Here is an 18,396-nt window from a genome sequence, read left to right on the forward strand (position 1 = left end):
CAAACTGCATGATCTTGGACTGTGGGAGGAAACCTGAGGAAACTCACAGGAACACGGGGAGAACATGGAAGCTGTACATGCAGAACCAGGAGTGGGAACCAGACCCACAAACCTCCAGGTGTGGCTACAGCGCCACCTACCAAGTCACAGTGCTGTCTGACAGTGCACATGGTTTCAGGAAGGCACCACCTGTGTGCACCTGCAAGCAGTACACTCTCCCATCACCTGGAGGCGCTGTTTCTCATTTACTTGTTGCCTCCAATAATATTATGTTGAGACAGGATGTGCAGTTTGTATGGAATCTGTCCTACAGTGTTGAAGCTTTCGGGTCACAGCGTGCATTTGGACAATAAATCATCTGGACATTAAATCTTCAGTAACATGCAAAGTAATAACACAGCATGTCCTGGAGGAGCTGTACTGTGTGCCGCTACCCTCCATATGAGTGCTGGACTTCACTGCACTGTAGGTATTCCAGTGAATGCTGCGTATTTCACTGTGTTTCTGTACCTGTACATATTTCACTTATTTGGGCCGGGATTTGATCGCATTGTGTCATGGTATTTTACATATAAATTGTCCTTTCCATGTAAGCCTGTATGCATTTAGCCTGCGCTACTAAATAAGGACGTGCACAGAGCCCAATAATTGTATTTGCATCTTTATTTGCTAAGGCAGCAAAATTATTTGTATTTTTATTTAAATAAAAGTGGAAATGGGTGTAACAATCCAGTTTTTGTTTTTACTTCACTTCTAATTTTTGAATATTAAACTGTTAATATATGTTATTCAATAATGTGTTTATGATAACCATGAACCAATATTACATTTAAGTATTTGTAATTATTTTAATGAATATTTATAACCATAAACATAATTGAAAAGAAAATAATAATTAAAAAAAAAACACTTGGTTCTTAATCCACACTCAAACCAATAGACTGAACTCGAAACCAGGGTTTCCCAAACCTTTTCGCCTGGAGACCCAAAAGGGAGATTTGTCGTTTGCCTGGGACCCTAACCCATAATTTATGATGAAATACCATTACATGCTAATGATATAAAAACAAAACAAAAAAATGCACAAAGAACCAAAAGTTGAAGTATACAAACAATATTCTTTAAATATTTTTTTAGTTTTTAATATTTAATAGTTATGTAATATTTATTTTTTAGTTTTATTATTTATATCTGTATTGCTGTTTATGACAATTGAAGTTCCCCTTTAAAGACCCCTCCTTTATTTTAGGTAAAACAAAATGGTGGTGCAGTGGTTAGCACTTTTGTGTCGCAGGTCTGGGACCTGGGTTTGAGTCTCTGCCTGGGTTCCATGTGTGTGGAGTTTTATGTTCTCCCCATGTCATCATGGGTACTCTGGTTTTCCCCCACAGTCCAAAGAGGCTTATTGGGGTTACTAAATTGCCTGTAGGTGTGAATGGTGTGTGAGTGTGCCCTATGATGGGCTGGTCCCCCCATCCTGGCTGTTGAATTGGCTCTCGACTCCCCATGACCCAATATGATAAATGGTTGGAGGAATGGTTTTGATCCGTCATATTCGAATATATATCATAAATTCCTGTAGTGTTTTTCATGTTGCTATCGGTATGAAAAGTCCTTAAGACACACAGACACATACAGTTAATGTATCATTGACACTAACTTAACCCTGAACTTTATCTTCCACTGTCAAAACCTTGTCTCTAAGTTATCCTCTTCTAACTGGAAAATAACTCTTTTGTCAACATTCTAAAACGCTTAATGTGAAAAAGCTTAATGTGGTTTAATGTACCAAAACAGCGACCAATATTCACCAAATTTCTCATGGACATATCTGGTCATAAAAACTTTTCTTTCAAATCCAAAATATTAGGAATATGCACTTTATCTCACATTAAGCCTCTTCCATTGACGCCCGCTGTAAGGCAAAAGAAAGCATAAAAAAAGACAATAATAAATAAATGTAATGGAGTGTAAGGTTCACATATTTAGTTTTTTAAATTATTATTTGCAGACAAACTTCTGACTACAGGAACCTCTATGTTTTTTAGTAGGCAGAATGAGTGAATGTTGTCACATTATTTAAGATTTCGGATTTAAGAAGTTTGTGGGTTCATTGGTAGGTATGGTTCTATATTTATGTTACTTGGAAATTATTTGGAATAGACCGTTTGTGATGTTTTTTTAATTGCACTTTATGTAGCATACTGTTTCCCGAGTAGTCAGTCACTGCGTCAATCAAATTTTCAAGATATCCTGCCTACCCCATTGCCTGCGACGTCTCCACTACCTGCGACGCCCTTCTGCCTGTGATGCCTTCCCTGTACGCCCTTCTGCCTGTGATGCCTTCCCTGTACGCCCTTCTGCCTGTGATGCCTTCCCTGTACGCCCTTCTGCCTGTGATGCCTTCCCTGTACGCCCTTCTGCCTGTGATGCCTTCCCTGTACGCCCTTCTGCCTGTGATGCCTTCCCTGTACGCCCTTCTGCCTGTGATGCCTTCCCTGTATGCCCTTCAGCCTGTGATGCCTTCCCTGTACGCCCTTCTGCCTGTGATGCCTTCCCTGTACGCCCTTCTGCCTGTGATGCCTTCCCTGTACGCCCTTCTGCCTGAGATGCTTTCCCTGTATGCCCTTCTGTCTGTGATGCCTTCCCTGTACGCCCTTCCTCCTGTGATGCCTTCCCTGTACGCCCTTCTGCCTGAGATGCTTTCCCTGTATGCCCTTCTGTCTGTGATGCCTTCCCTGTACGCCCTTCCGCCTGTGATGCCTTCCCTGTACGCCCTTCTGCCTGAGATGCTTTCCCTGTATGCCCTTCTGTCTGTGATGCCTTCCCTGTCTGCCCTTCCGCCTGTGATGCCTTCCCTGTACGCCCTTCTGCCTGTGATGTCTTCCCTGTATGCCCTGTTGCCGTCCCACTGTTCATGCTGCCATCTGAAGCAGCTCCAGCACTTGTCTGTCATCACCTTCCTGCCCCCTGCTTTGTGTCTCTAATGTTAAGACTGGGAAAATGTGAATTGGGCCTTTGACTTTCCCTGCCGACCCCAAGAGGATGGGCTCCCCCTCTGAGTCCAGTTCCTCCCAAGGTTTCTTCCTTCTAGGGAGTTTTTCCTTGCCACTGTCACCTCTGGCTTGCTCACTGGGGGCTTTGGGTGGGGATGCTCTAAAGCGCTTTGAGACAATGTAATATTGTGAGAATATTCTATACAAATAAATTGAATTGAATATTGAATAAGGACTGTGAATGACCTGAAGATTTCTCAACCCATATTGTGTTGCAAAGTGTTCATTCCCAGTCAAAATGCCACATTTACTGATTCAGCTTGAACACATTAGACATTTGTGGTAGTCAGTACAAGCAACAATTAAATCATCAGATGATTTTGTGCACATACAAAAGTATTTATTTGCAATATATGTTATATAGGCTGTGATGGTGGTCTGCTAATAAAATAGATATGTAATATAGTCTTTAAGTTGACTCTTGAAAGGTGAACCTTGAGAGTGGCTGTTGGATGAATGTTTATAATATAACAATTACAATTGTTTTAATATTCTTGCATATATGTATATATAATTACTATTGTGTGTATATATACAGTTATATGAAAAAGTTTGGGAACTGCTCTCAGCCTGCATAATAATTTACTCTACTTCCACCAGAAAAGATAACAGTGGTACCTTTCATTTCCTAGGAACATCTGAGTACTGGGGTGCTTTCCGAACAAAGATTTTTGTTTTAGATATTTAGTGGCATTAATAAAATATTAATCTGAAGTGGCTGCAAAGAAAAGGTGAAAGACTTTATGACCAATATGTCGGTGAGAAATTTGGTGACTATTGGTAAACCACAATAAGCTTTTTCACGTTAAGCGTTTTATAATGTCCCTGAAGCAGCCGTATGGCGGCGGAAAATGTGAAAAGTGATAATGATTTGTTTGTGTTATTGATTTAAGTGTCACTGCAGAACCGCGTTTTATATGTACAAGTATAACGCAAAATTTGCGTCATGGCAGAATTAGGTGGCGGCGGGAGCTTGTCCCCTTTCTCTTATTGTTACTTGTTATTAAGTCGCAAGGATAATATCCCTAAAAATCCTACGCCGGGCCACCGAGTCCGTGTCCATTTCTGCTTAGACCGCTTCCGCGTTTGATACACATCATTTCCTGTTTGTAAATGAAAGTGAAAGTATTTTAATTCTGGACTCTCCAGTTTGTTAAGAAACACGGATAAGATTCTGCATTGCAAGGTAAGATTTTAGTCAACCGATAAAACTTATAATAAATTATGCTATATTTGGGAGTATATTATATATATATTAGAGCGGATGCTATATACTGTTTCTCAAACCAGTCCTGGGAGACCTCAGACATATATATGCATGTGTGTGTATATATATGTATGTATGTATATATATAAAAACATATCTATATATAGCGGCCACACCCGTTGCATGAAGTAGCTACTAGATATTATGCATGTATGTCACTATTTACCCTTTGTGTTCAAAGAAGCCCCAGCATCAGTCATCTGGTCTAGATCGGTAGAAAAATGGGGGGAGCTGCTTCTGAAATGACCCCCCCTGTGGAGTGTGAAACAAAGAGAACTGAGAGGTAAGACAGAACCTGTGTGTTTGTACGGCTTTACACACGGTCATAAAAAAATAAACATTCCAGCATTCTCGAAAGAGAGAGTAATCTGTCTAAACTTAATTCACTTCCTCGAGACTTAACTGATTCAGGTCCGTGTGGTAGATGATTTATGTTTATCGTTTATTAAATTTAACTTCCTCCAAGAATATACATTTAAGTGTACTCCCTGGACGCTGTCCTCTGCTGCCACCTAGCGCTGATTCTTCAATTTTTCACATCTTTATGGCGCGAGGTGATTTTCTGAATATACGCTAAAATAAAGTTTATATTTTCGGTCTCCATCCCCCCGCCCCATTCAGATCCCGTTGTCGGTATTCAGTAGCAGTCCAGTAGCTGGTCGGCACAATATTCATTGGTAACTTGGTGAAATTTATTTTGGGGAACCCCATTTAAGGCTAAATTTATGTAATATTAAGCAAGAACAGGCAAGTCTAGTAACGGAGGCTGTAACAATGATGCTAAACCTTTCATATTGGGATCTTCATTTTAGGTGAGAGTTTATTTCACATTAAAGCTAAATGTAAACAAGCATGTTTGCATCAAGAGCTTCACAGCATAACAAAGTACACGAAGACAGATCAGAAGGTTAAACAGCTGAAGATTTAATGTGACTCTGTCCACATTATATGGGTTATATTTATATAATGAGGATCTTTCCTCTCACTGTCCACAGTGTCCTGATGGAGAGAGCAGGCTCACCTGTACCCAGCTGTGTTTCCATGAAGAGTGACAGGTCAATGGACAAAGGAATCAGCTTCAGTGAGGGACGTTTTCCTACAGATCAAAGGTAAATATACATTTATACGTTGTTTAAAACACTCAGACTCTCAGTCAAAAGACATACAGGCACGCATAAGCTGCAAGAAAAAAAACTTCAAATTTCAAATTTTTTAAACTTGCAAATCCCATCATTTTTGAAAATGTAAACAGAAGTTTTGTCTGTCTTCTGTATAAATCACATCTGAGGTAAAAGGATGAGGATTACTGTAAAGGCTGACTTCCTGTGAGCTGGAATTAGAAGGTAGATTGAAAAGTGCATTTTAAATGTCAATCCTCAGCATGCAGCTGGAAATAAGCTACTGCTCTATATTGATTAAGCATGACTGGACAATAGATTGTCTTCTTCTGGGATGGATGTTTCTGCTTTGATAATAAATAGATTCTCATGGGCTCCTTAGGCCTGTTCAGACTGAGGCTTCAGTTTGAACATGTTTAATGGAACAGTGCCTGTTACTAATTAGCTAGTTGTTATGGGATCGGGGGATGGTGCAGACGAGGAAAGGATGACGATCCACAGTGTGTCTCCAAGATGACAGGGGTTTATTTATAACAAAACACAGAGCAGAAAATAAGGGAACCACGAGGGGTCAAAAGGTCATAACAACAAAACACAGGGGACACTAGTAAAGAGCAGCAACCCAGGGAGCAGAACTAAGGGGAAAATAACTACACAGGAATCCAATACACACAGGAACAAAGCACAGGATCAACAGCATGTGATACAATGACCAACTGAGGGAACTGACCACAGGCAGGCAGTAAAATACACAGATCATGGGGACTAACAAAAGGCAGGTGTGAGAACTCAAAACAATCAACCAATCAGAGCAGACACTTGAAAGAGGACACAGGTGGAATTAACTAACAATTAACAAACAGAACTAAGGGGCTGTGAACCTGGGACCAGGGAAAACATCTGTGAGAGAAAATTGACTAGGGGGATATTTTGTAATCAGCATTTCATATGTACTTTATACAGCCTGTAACTTATGGGTCTGGCCACCTGCAAGCAGCCCCCACTCACTGTAGCCTTTTGTGATTTTCCTGCTCTGTCTGATAAACACGCTCTAAACCTGCATTTCTGTTCTCTATCCTGCATTTCTGCTCAATCTAATGAGCACAACGTTCAAGCACATATCGCTACACTAAGGTTAACTCTTAATTCTCTTAAGCTTACATTCTTGGCTGTCAGCTGCCTAACACTCAGGTACTTTTGCATTAGTTGCACAAAGATACAGTTTCAAAGCTGATTACAAAATATCCCTCTAGTCAGTTTTTCTCTCACACTGCACAAGATCCTACGGAGCTGCCAGAGGTCACACCAGAGCCTGGGCCTGCTGGGTACCTGAGGTGCAGCCCAGCTAGAGACAGGAAGCCCCTGAGTATTACAGGCAGTCTAGTGTTAACCCTGGAAACAAGGGACAGAACAAATCCCTTTGGGGTTAAGCCAGCTGCTTTTGGAGCCAAAAGAGAAACAGGAGTGCTGTCGGTAAAATTTGTCGAACGGGGGGAGGGGGGGTATCGTGCCGGTGGATTGGTCAGACAAATTTGTATATTGTTACACATTTCATTTTAACAAAAACTGTTAGATCAAATGTTCACACAAAAAAGCCAAAGGTAATGGTGGTCTAGAACTACCAAGTTTCTATCACTACTTCTTAGCCAACAGACTGCAGTATATATCAAATTGGATGAAATCAAGCCCAGTAGATAGTCCATGGCTTGACTTAGAACAAGCAATCTGTGGAGAAGTAAAATTGTCTGATTTGCCTTTTATAAGTCCTACCATTAAGCGTTGTAAATGTTTTAAGAGCCTTAGTATTAGCACCTCATTAATAGCCTTGTGAATTACTTATCCCTTGTGAATTGACACCCATTTGGAACAATCCAGATATTTGCCGAAAAAAGATAACATTGAACTTTCCCTCATGGCATGATAAAGGGATTAGAAATCTTGAACATGTTATTCAAAACAGGAAATTTATTTCGTTTGACAAACTAGTCTCAAAATACGGAATTAGCAACAGTAAATTTCTTGAGTACCAGCAGCTGAAGTCCATTATTCAGGCTAGGTTCAATCTTAAAAAGTTTAACCGGGAAATACCTCCATGTGTGCTAGAATTTTTAAATCTTTCTAGCCCCAAATTACTGTCAAAAATGTATAAGTTATTGTCAAAAATGGATGACTCAATCTCCCTTCCAATCTCAAAATGGGAGCAAGATCTATCCATCGATTCAGATCAAAACTTTTGGAAAAAAATATGTTTAAACACCTTCAAAATGACTAAAAACCTGAACTTACAGCTTATACAATACAAAACTCTGCATAGAACTCATTATACAGGACAAAGGATGTTCCAAATGGGCCTTATCCACTCAAACCTATGCACCCACTGCTCAGGTGACTTTGTGGAGAACTACATGCATGCCATATGGTACTGCGCCCCAGTTCAGAAGTTCTGGCAAAGGATTTGTGAGGATCTATCAATTTGGTTTAATTGCTATATCCCTAACTCACCTACATTGTGCATTTTAGGTGATGCAAGTGTATTAGATATGGAAGAAAATAAAGCGCACATGATCCTTATTGCCTTAGGCATTGCAAAGAAAACTATCTTCATGAACTGGAAATCAAAAAATAATTTATGTATTACTCAGTATAGAAATTTAATTCTAGACCACATAAGTCTAGAGAGAATGTCTAATTCCCTCCAAAAAAATCAATTGGGCAGATTGGATCCTCTCTGGTCCATTCTGGCCAATTCCATTACGTAGGGGGGGTGGTCGGCTGTGGTCTCGTCCCCTCGGGGTTCTGGCGGGTGGCGGGGTTGGGCCCCTGGGCTGTGGGCGACTGGTGGCCTCTTGGAGCTGGGGGGGCTGTGGCTGCCGTCCTGTGATGTCTGGGTGTCTGCCCTAGCTGGTGGTGGTGGGGTGGGCCTTGGGCGGGTGCTGCCTGGCGGTCATGGGGCGTGGGGTCTGGGGTGCCGGTGGTGGCGGGGGCTGGCCCTGGGATGGGTGGTTGGCCTCTTCGGTGCGGGCCTGGGTGGGGGTCTGGGGCTCTGGTGCCCGGGGCCTGGCCGTTTCCTCGGTGGGTGCCTTCCTGCGCGGGGGTGGCCTGTGCTCCCTCTGGGGCGCCGCCGGGGGGGGTGGGACGGTCCATGTCTGGGGGGCCGGCCTGCGCTGTTTGGGGGGTGGCATGTCTCGAGCCCGGGCTGGTCTGCCACTTTTTGTCGTCGAATGAGTGGGTGACTGAGTGCGGGCTGTCCTTCGGGGTGGGGGGGGATGGGGGTTAGCTCTTGGCGTCGGCGCTGCTCCGGGGGGTTGTCGCCGGGGGCCCCCCGGGTCCGCTCCATCCCGTGCCGCGGTGGGGAGCTGGGGTGCCTAATGAGCCAGCTTGGTTAGCTGGCTCTCTTCTGCCAGGGGGTAGTGATCTCCCCCCTGGTATCATGAATCCCAGCCCCTCTCCCCCCTCACTCACATAACATGCCACGCACACATGTAGGATCTTGGGGTGGGTATGTGCCGCGCACGCTGCAGTGAGGGGGGCCATTCACATGGCCTTACTCGCTGTGCTGCGCGGCCCTCTGCCTCCCCTTGTTTTAATTACACTTTAGTCGTCACATATCAGTATACACACAGGGCCTTGGGGGGTGGGGGCACTACCTAGAGGTTGGTGGGTGGGGCCGCTGAGGTGGTCTCACTCACCTCTTCACTGCTGCCCGCCCCTCAATTTTACTTACACCATATACATTGAGGGTCTTGGCGGGGGGGTGATGAGGAGGAGAGCTGTTTGCAAGCAGTGCTCCCCCGCGCTTCCCCCGTCAATTTTAAATCCATCTTAAGTTTCTCAACAGTCATACTCACTCACTCCTTACACCACATACATTCACCAACACATGCATCCAACACTCCACCTCTCACACAGGTGCGTGGGGGAGGAGAGTGGGCGGGTCTTCCTACACCCCCGCTCCCTGCCCGCGATGGTGGGGGGGCACTCGGGCGGGCGTCCGGCTGGCGGTGCCCTGGGGTTGTGGCTGGCGCTGGGGGGTGGCGTCCGTTCCCCCGCATGGCGGAGGGCGGTCCGGAGTGGATGGGCTTATGTCTTTTTGTCTCTGTGTATGTGTCTGTGTATGTTGTGTGAGTGGGTGTATGGTCTATGTGTATGGCTGAGAGGTGTGTCTGCGAGGTGTCTGCGTGGGCAGTGTGGGCCTGGGTCCGGGGCTAGCTGCTCCTTCCTGGGCGCGGCTGCCTCCTTGGCATGGTTGCTGTCCCTCCTCCCCGGGTGGTGGCCTGGGGGGGGCTCGGGCCTCTCCGGCGCGGTGGGGCTCTCTGCCGGGGGCCGGTCGGCTTCCGGCCGCCTGGGGTCCTGGGGCCCTGGCTCTGGCCCGTGCGGGAGCGGCCGTCCCCCTCGCGGGGTCGGCTGCCTGTTGCCTCTGGTTCTCTGGGGCTCGTGCCCTTTTGGCTGCGGGGGGCTGCGCCTGGGGTCTCCCCCCTCCTCCTCCTGCTGGGGTGGGGACGCGGTTGTCGTGGGAGCGTGGGGCCTTGGCTCCTCTGTGCTCTTGGGGGGCCGTGGACGCCTTGGGTCTCCTGGGCCTGTCTCCGCTGGCCTCTGGCTCTTGTGGGGTGTGGTTGCGGCCCCCCGCCCTTGCTATCAAGTACATTCCATGGAGAAATTCACACGCACCCAACACACGTATACCCCCACACAGAAGAACACACATGCAAACCCACTTCCACACTCCCTTCCAAGCACATGCAACAATTTTGGATGTCTGTATATCTGTTTTATTTTCTTTAATTCTGGTTGTGTCTTTGTATTTATGCTTTTTTGGTTGTATTTCAAATGCGTTTTTCTTTTTTTTTTTTTACTTTTCTTGCCTTATGTGCTTTTTACGTTACTATTGTCTTTCTTAGCCTCTCTCCCACTGTTGTCTCCCCCTTTGTTCGTTTTTTTTTTTTTTTTTTTTTTTTTTTTTTCCTTCTTTTCTCCTCTCTCGCCTCCTCTTTAATCTCTCTCCCTACCCCTTTTCTTCACTATCACTCCCTTCCGGACAGCTCGGCAACTGGAATATTTCACATGTGTTAAAAATAAAATACAATAAATATACAAATAAAAAGAAATCAACCAACATGAAGGGCCTATACAGAGTCTATAGAGCCCCTCATGGCAAAGCAAATATGTCTGACACAGCAGTGCATTCAGACCATTATTCTGCTTGCTAAAGCTGCCGGACAGGACACATTAAAAAAAAAAAAAAAATGTTCACACCAAACCATTTATATAACAGTTTTTTTAGCAAAAGAAAAAAAAAGTTGAGATTAGCTGGGCTCCGCCCTCCCCCTCCCCAAAACCACCGCTGGATAGTTATGGTAATTAAGTTGACTCAGAATGTGGATGGCAGTTACATCTATTTAAATATGAATATATGGATGGATATTTGTGTTTTATTCACAGGGACAGAGTGAATAGATGTAATTCACATCCACATAAAGGAGACTTATCATCCATCTTCAAGGTGTGCATTTATTACTGAAGTATATTTTCTTTAATTTTATCTAAATTGACATATATCTTCTACAGATGTATAATAAGTAGTTCATCCTGCCTAATAGATGATATTTACATTAATGCTGCGTTCCATTTACCTCGGAGGTTGGAGGTCGGAGCTGGGAATGACGTCACACCCAAGTTAACCTCGTTCCAGTACAGCAAGTCGGAAAGACATTTAGCAAAACCAGGGACCTGTTTCAAAAAGCAGGATTTCTTGCTTAGCCAGATAACTTGCTGTATTTAATGTGCCCCATTTTAAATCACCTTCATCTTCATTCACTTAAATTTAGCCCAGAGTACATTAAATTCTGACTTGAAATGGAACGCAGCATAACTCACAAATGAAGTTATAAAAAGATACGGTGCCTGGAGTGATAATAATTAATCTGTAACTGTTCATTTCAGTTACTGGAGAAAAAATCTCAAACGTTTCTGAAGGATGAGCTGATGAAATTCAAAAGGTACCTGGATCAGAATGACCCAGAATGCTCTGAGCCTCAGCTGGAGGAGGACAATGACCTGGACAGTGATGGTCAGATGCAGAAGACCTGTGGTAGAGAGGGAGCTCTGAAGATCACACTGTACATCCTGAGGACCATGGAGCAAAATGATCTCGCTGACATGCTGGAGAAGAGTAAGAGCTGTACCTCATTCAGTGTGTTTGATTTACTGCAGAAAAAGAGTTTATGAAAAAATGTGTGTCACATTTCAGTTTATCATTTATTTAATTTGATTTAATTTGGTTTTAATAAGTAAAAAATGTTTTTTGAAAAGCTCTCATTTTCTTTCAGGGCATCTTCTGTTGCAGTATCAGCGCACAATCAAATGTAATCTGAAGAAGAAATTTGAGTGTGTATTTGAAGGGAAAGCTAAGGAAGGACAGCCAACACTTCTCAAAGAGATTTACACAGAACTCTACATAACTGAAGGGGGAGCTGGAGGAGTCAATGATGAACATGAAGTGAGACAGATTGAAACAGCATCCAAGAAAAGGGTAACAGAAGATACTACAGTCAGGTGCAATGATATATTTAAACCCTTACATGGGCGTGTGACACCTATCAGAACTGTACTCACTAAAGGGGTCGCAGGTATCGGGAAAACAGTCTCTGTGCAGAAAGTTATTCTTGACTGGGCAGAAGGAAAAGCAAACCAGGACATTCACTTCATATTTGCTCTTCCTTTCCGGGACCTGAATTTGATTAAGGATGAATACAGTCTGATTGATCTGCTTCACCACTTTGTCCCAGAACTGAAATCGCTTGAATCCACTGAGCTGTGTAGGTACAAAGTTTTGTTGATCTTTGACGGTCTGGATGAATGTCGCCTTCCTCTAGATTTTCAGAACAATGAGAGCTGGTTTGATGTAACAAAAAAAACATCACTGGATGTGCTGTTGACTAACCTCATCAAGGGGAATCTGCTTCCATCCGCTCTCCTCTGGATAACCTCCCGGCCAGCAGCAGCCAATCAGATACCTCCTGAGTGTGTCCACCAGGTGACAGAGATACGAGGGTTCAGTGATGGCCAGAAGGAGGAGTATTTCAGGAAGAGATTTAGTGATCAGGGTCTGGCCAGCAGGATTATCACACATGTGAAATCATCAAGGAGCCTCTTCATCATGTGCCACATACCTGTGTTCTGCTAGATTTCAGCCACTGTCCTTGAAAGGTTTCTTAGTGAGACTGACAAGGGAGAAATTCCAAGGACTCTGACTGAAATGTACACACACTTCCTGATCTTTCAGGCGAGTTTAAAAAATGACAAGTATATGAAAAACTATGAAACCAGCAAGGAATTCCTTTTGAAACTTGGTAAACTGGCTTTTGACAACCTTGAGAAAGGCAATCTCATATTTTATGAGCAAGATCTGATTGGGAATAACATTGATGTCACTGAAGCTTCAGTTTACTCTGGAGTGTGCACAGAAGTCTTTAAGGAGGAATATGGATTGTATCAGGAGAAGGTGTACTGCTTTGTGCATCTGAGCATCCAGGAGTATCTCGCTGCTTTATATGTGTTTCTGTCAAACTCATCAGCTGACCTGCTGAAGACTGCAGTGGATCAGGCATTAAAGAGCAAGAATGGACACTTGGACCTCTACCTCCGCTTCCTCCTTGGCCTTTCAACAGACTCCAATCAGAATCTGTTACAAAGGCTACTGGGAGAGACAAGACCCAGCTCATATAACATTAAGGAAATGGCTCAGGGCATCAAGGAGAAAATACAGGAGAATTTATCTGCTGAAAGGACCATCAACCTGTTCCACTGTCTGAATGAACTGGGTGACAATTCTCTAATAGAGGAAGTACAAAGATACCTGAGTTCAGGAAGTCTTTCAGCAGCAGACCTCTCACCTGCACAGTGGTCAGCTCTGGCCTTTGTGTTACTGATGTCAGATAATGAGCTGGATGTGTTTGATCTGAAGAAATACATCAGATCAGATGAGGGTCTTCAGAGGCTGCTGCCTGTGATCAAGAAATCTAGGACAGCTCTGTAAGTGATCTTTCATACGTCTGTTGCTAAAGAAGTACAGATGCTATTTATGATACTGCTTTTATATCTTATCAGTTCAATTAGAGTGTATTTATATGGACGCCCAGAAATTCTTTTTCATTCTGGATACTGCAGGATTTGTATATTTTTTAACATTCTTGCTGTGGTGTGTGGTTCAGTGGGTTTGGACTCTGTGTCTGTGGTCAGAAGGTCACCGGTTTAAATATCTGGCTGGCAGAGTGATGCTGGTTTTGGACCCTTGAGCAAGGCCCTTACCCCCCAGCTTCAGGGGGCTGGATGCTGGCCAACCCTGAGCTCTGACCTGTATGTGTGTGTCAGAGATGAATAAAGCATCACTATTTAATCCCTATCTGACAGGATTGATAATTGTCTGATTAGTGTTTTGGAAATTTAACAGGTTCTCAGGTACAGCAAACAGAAAATAAGGATTTCAGTCATGATGTCAGCAATTCAAAAGTCATATAAAAAATATAATTAAAATAACTTAAGTTCTTCTTGACATTCAAACCCCCATAAACATGTACACTTACACATATCCGAGGCAGGAACTGAACCCAAAACCCTAGAACCCCTGGGTCGGCTGTAGTGCTGATCACTGAGCCCCAGCCCTGCTCAGAGCTTTAGAAAAATACTTATGCATATATTACAAAGTCTCAGGGTAACTCACCCTGTAAGGTCATTAAAAAGCAGGTTCGTCTCGCCTGGGGAGTGTCAAGCAAAAACTATTTGTGTTTCTGACTAGGACAAGGAAACAACAAAATGACATATTTCAGCTATATTCTGCATGCCTTATTGTACTTAAAAATGTTTATTTGATATACCTGTGTGGTGTATGTATTTATATCTTAACAAGTTTCCTTTTCCAGGCTGGACAGCTGTAGACTCACAGAGACATGCTGTGAAGTGTTGGCTTCAGCTCTCAGATCAAACTCCTCTCAGCTGAGAGAGCTGAACCTGAGTGACAATGACCTGCAGGATTCAGGGGTGAAGCTGCTTTCTGCTGGACTGGGGGATTCACACTGTACACTGGAGATACTGAGGTCAATATTACTAATATTATTCCACACAGTAATGTGTAATTACTGAAATCTTTATTGAAGTCGTCACATTTACTTAAAAGTAATATTCATAGTGGTGAGGTGTTTTAATTTATTGGAGAGATATTGTCTGTCTCTCTGCAGGGTGTCAGGCTGTAGAGTCACAGAAGAAGGCTGTTCTTCCCTGGCTTCAGCTCTGAGGTCAAACCCCGCACACCTGAGAGTGCTGGACCTGAGCTACAATCACCCAGGAGACTCAGGAGTGAAGCTGCTCTCTGCTCTACTGGAGGATCCCAGCTGTAAACTGGAGAAACTGAAGTGAGTACAGAATGTGTGTCTGCTCCTGCTATAGACTCATGTATGTGGAGAAAGTACAACAATTAAATAAATGGATACAGCAGTACTATGTCATTCTGCTTCTTCTATAGTGTGGACCACAGTGGAGAGTGCAGGACCAGACCAGGGATCCAGAAATGTAAGTTTGTATGCATGTTTTTATGCTTAATACCATTAATACTACTTTATGATAGCATTCACATAATTATTGTGATGTGTGTTTTTTTCTTCTTCTTTGGGTTTAAAAATGACTATTTTCTTAAATAACAATGGGAGTCTGGGAACTTCTGTAGTAGTACTGTTTTGAGATTTGTTAGGATTGTCCTAAGACAGCACCCGTAATCTCCCCAAACTGGCTGTGACACTGAATGTCTCCTCAGTCTGCGCTAGTGATGGGAATTTCGGTTCATTGATATTGTGAGTCGGATTATTTGGCTCAGCTCACCAAGAAGAGCCGGCTCTTCCGGCTCCCAAATGGCTCTTCATTTTATTACTTCTGCCTCAGCCAGATTCAGCGCTGTTATGACGCATGATAGATATGTGTACTAAACCTTATGATTTCCTAAATACCATAATTTTACATTATGTTTGGTATAAAAAGGTTAAATGTAAAAACCTCAAACACTACTACACGTGTAGTGAACATTATATAAGTGGAAAATCTGTTTTTGTCTTTGATCTATTAATAACAGTAAAATAACATAAATAACAAATCATAATAAAAAAAATAAAAAATGAATTACAACATGCAAAACACCAGCATCCAACAGTTTTAGTATCTATCCACTTTAACAACTATCTATCACCTCTCTATCAGTGTAACATTTTAACATTTCCTTCGGGGCAGAAAGGCTAAGTGCCTCAGCTTAGACGGGCTGATCCGGCTTCTGGCAGTAGCAGCACGCTAGCCTGTCTTTTTCCTTCCATCTGAACTGTTGGATGCGCAGTTCCTAAGTGCCTGTGAAGGTTGTTTGTGGATCCTGCTCGAAATGACAGCTTCATCTTGCAAACTGTGCATTGTGCCTTTGAGTTATCATAGCTATTAAAATGCATCCAAATGCCGCTTCGTTTCCAACTATCACTCATCTTGCCTATTATTCGCGCACCACATTCCCTCTTTCTCTCCTCCTTTCCCTCCCTCGTGCTCTGTACCTGTACAGTGTACACCGTCAGCACCCCCCCCCCCCCTCCCCTTTTCCGACTCATCACGTGATTGGTCACGCGGCTCACACGCCATTAACACAAACTTCAGTCACAGTCAGAGCAGCATGGAGCGCTGATCCGCGGAGATGTTTTGTTTTATAAAAACGTCTCTTGGTCAGGATCCGGATCTTTTGAGCGGGTCGTTCGTGACAGACACATCACTAGTCGGCGCTGAACGCTGCTGGAGGGGGGTATGTATCCGAAGTGGTTTGAAGGAAGTTCTTATTTTGAAGTAAAGACAAATTAACTTCTAGTGGTTCTCTTTGTGGTGCAATTTCAGGTTTAACACGTTTGATTAATGCTGTTTGTAATTTTATTTACCTGTAATTTAGGCTATTAATTTAGCACGCGCAACATTTCGCCCCATCTACCCGACATTTCCAGAGGTATTTCACATACTTGAATTCCTGCTTCGTTTTTATATTTTATGTATCGTACAGAATAATAGAGCGCAGGCTAAAGTGCAGTTCGGTCCCCAGCGAGTCTCACAGCACAGGGGGCAGCCGGAGCGCCGCAGACTCGGGCGGCTACATGAGTATATTGGGAATAAAATGTGTGTATTGGAGCGAGTTCTGTGTTAGTGAGTGTGTGAGGTGTGACAGTGATGATGATGGACATGCTGGGCTTCGTGATGGGATTAATCGCTCTTCCTCTTGCCTACAGACTCCTGCCAGCTGACGCTGGACCCCAACACAGCAAACAGAGTCCTGCCTCTGTCAGAGGGGAACAGGAAGGTGACACGGGGGGCAAAGCAGCAGCCGTATCCTGATCATCCAGAGAGATTTGACTACTGGGACCAGGTTCTGTGCAGAGAGAGTCTGACTGGTCGCTGTTACTGGGAGGCTGAGTGGAGTGGAGATGGAGCCCGGATAGCAGTGACTTATAAAGGAATCAGGAGGAAAGGAGACAGTGCTGACTGTCAGCTTGGAGCCAATGACAAGTCATGGAGTCTGCGCTGCTCTCCTGACAGTTACTCTGTCTGGCACAATAATAAACAGACTGTCATACCCATAGAGCCCTCAGACTCCCGCAGAGTAGGAGTGTATCTGGACTGGGCGGCTGGTACTCTGTCCTTCTACAGAGTCTCCTCTGATGGACTGACCCTCCTGTACAGCTTCACCTCCTCATTCACTGAACCCCTCTGCCCAGGGTTCCACGTTTATTATCCAAACTCCTCCGTGTCCCTGTGCATGTTGGGATAGCTCACTGTGTGCTGGAGGAATCATTTTTACCTTATCAGAGTGTCACATGTCTCTGCTTCTCCATGGCAAAAAGGTAAAATCTCTGCTTTTTAACCAGTATAACCCTTTTTACTCTGTCTGAAGTGTGACGTATGTTAGGCAAAATAAGTGACTGGGTTCAGCAAACTGAACAAACAGGCAAAATGACTGTTTTTCTGTCTGATTAAAATGTAATGAAATGTAATCATGTTGAGTGGGGGGGCTTTTCCACTCCCCTGTATATGTACATTTTATATATTTCTGTCTGTATATTGTATTTGCTGCCTGTACACTGACAATAAAGGCTTCATATTGTATCCTATTAATGTCCTGGTTCAGCTCTGGTCAAAGCGTGAGGTAACTGGGTAACATAAATCATATAATACAATTAAATAAATACACTTTACTGTAATTGAACATAACTAACAGCATTAGATAAAATCAACATATATAATAACCATGTAAAAGGAGACGGGAGACATAACAGCGAAAGCAAAAAATATCCGTAGAGTCATAAATCACATTAGTAACACATCTTAGATAAAATGATCAAAATTCAACAAGCAAGAATAAAAATTTCCTAAGTAAAACGATGAACCGCTGCACCTGACAATCGATAATTAAGCTAAATCAAACCGCGGCTCTCTCACCCCATTAAGACATGGGAAAAGAATCATTAAAAGCCAAAATAAGTCTTTACTACCTTTTTTTTTTTTTTTTTTTTTTTTTTTTTATTCCCTCCTCCACCCCCCCTCTGCGGGGGACTGTATCTATTTTTTTTTTTTTTTTTTTTTTTTTTTTTTATTATTATTATTTTTTTTTTTTTTTTTTTTTTTTTTTTTTTTTTATTTTATTTTATATTTTTATTTACTTCCTCAAAAGAAGGAGAGGGAGGGGGGGGACAAAGGAGAAGGAGGGAAGAGAGAGAGAGGGAGAGAGAGGAATGGAAAGAAAACAGAAAAAAAAACAAAAACAAAAGAAAAACAAAAAAAAAAAAAAAAAAAACCAAGAAAAAAACAAAACAGATAATCTGCTTCCATGTCTGTTGAAAAGAGAAAGACAACATACAACATCTGTACTAATCACAACGACCATCAAACGTTAAAT

At 43.1% G+C, this 18,396-nt stretch overlaps 2 protein-coding genes across 2 annotated transcripts in view; both read left to right on the top strand.

The window, feature by feature from the left end:
* LOC140588992 (NACHT, LRR and PYD domains-containing protein 3-like) overlaps positions 1–17,611 on the top strand; it is a 164,577-nt gene extending 146,966 nt beyond the window's left edge. The window contains exons 8-10 of the mRNA XM_072711657.1: positions 14,675–14,848; positions 14,959–15,005; positions 16,733–17,611. Coding sequence (XP_072567758.1) covers positions 14,675–14,848; positions 14,959–15,005; positions 16,733–17,271 — 760 coding nt within the window. The 3' untranslated portion in view covers positions 17,272–17,611. The remainder of the gene's footprint in view (positions 1–14,674; positions 14,849–14,958; positions 15,006–16,732) is intronic.
* Positions 3,809–13,086, top strand: LOC140588957 (NLR family CARD domain-containing protein 3-like). Its single transcript, XM_072711604.1, has 2 exons — positions 3,809–3,814; positions 11,785–13,086. The coding sequence occupies exons 1-2, from the start codon at positions 3,809–3,811 to the stop codon at positions 12,622–12,624; spliced, it is 846 nt and encodes a 281-aa protein (XP_072567705.1). The 3' UTR covers positions 12,625–13,086.
* Positions 17,612–18,396: the final 785 nt, after the last annotated feature.

The sequence above is a fragment of the Paramormyrops kingsleyae genome, chromosome 4 (genome assembly GCF_048594095.1).
Source record: "Paramormyrops kingsleyae isolate MSU_618 chromosome 4, PKINGS_0.4, whole genome shotgun sequence".
In the NCBI taxonomy this organism is placed as follows: domain Eukaryota; kingdom Metazoa; phylum Chordata; class Actinopteri; order Osteoglossiformes; family Mormyridae; genus Paramormyrops; species Paramormyrops kingsleyae.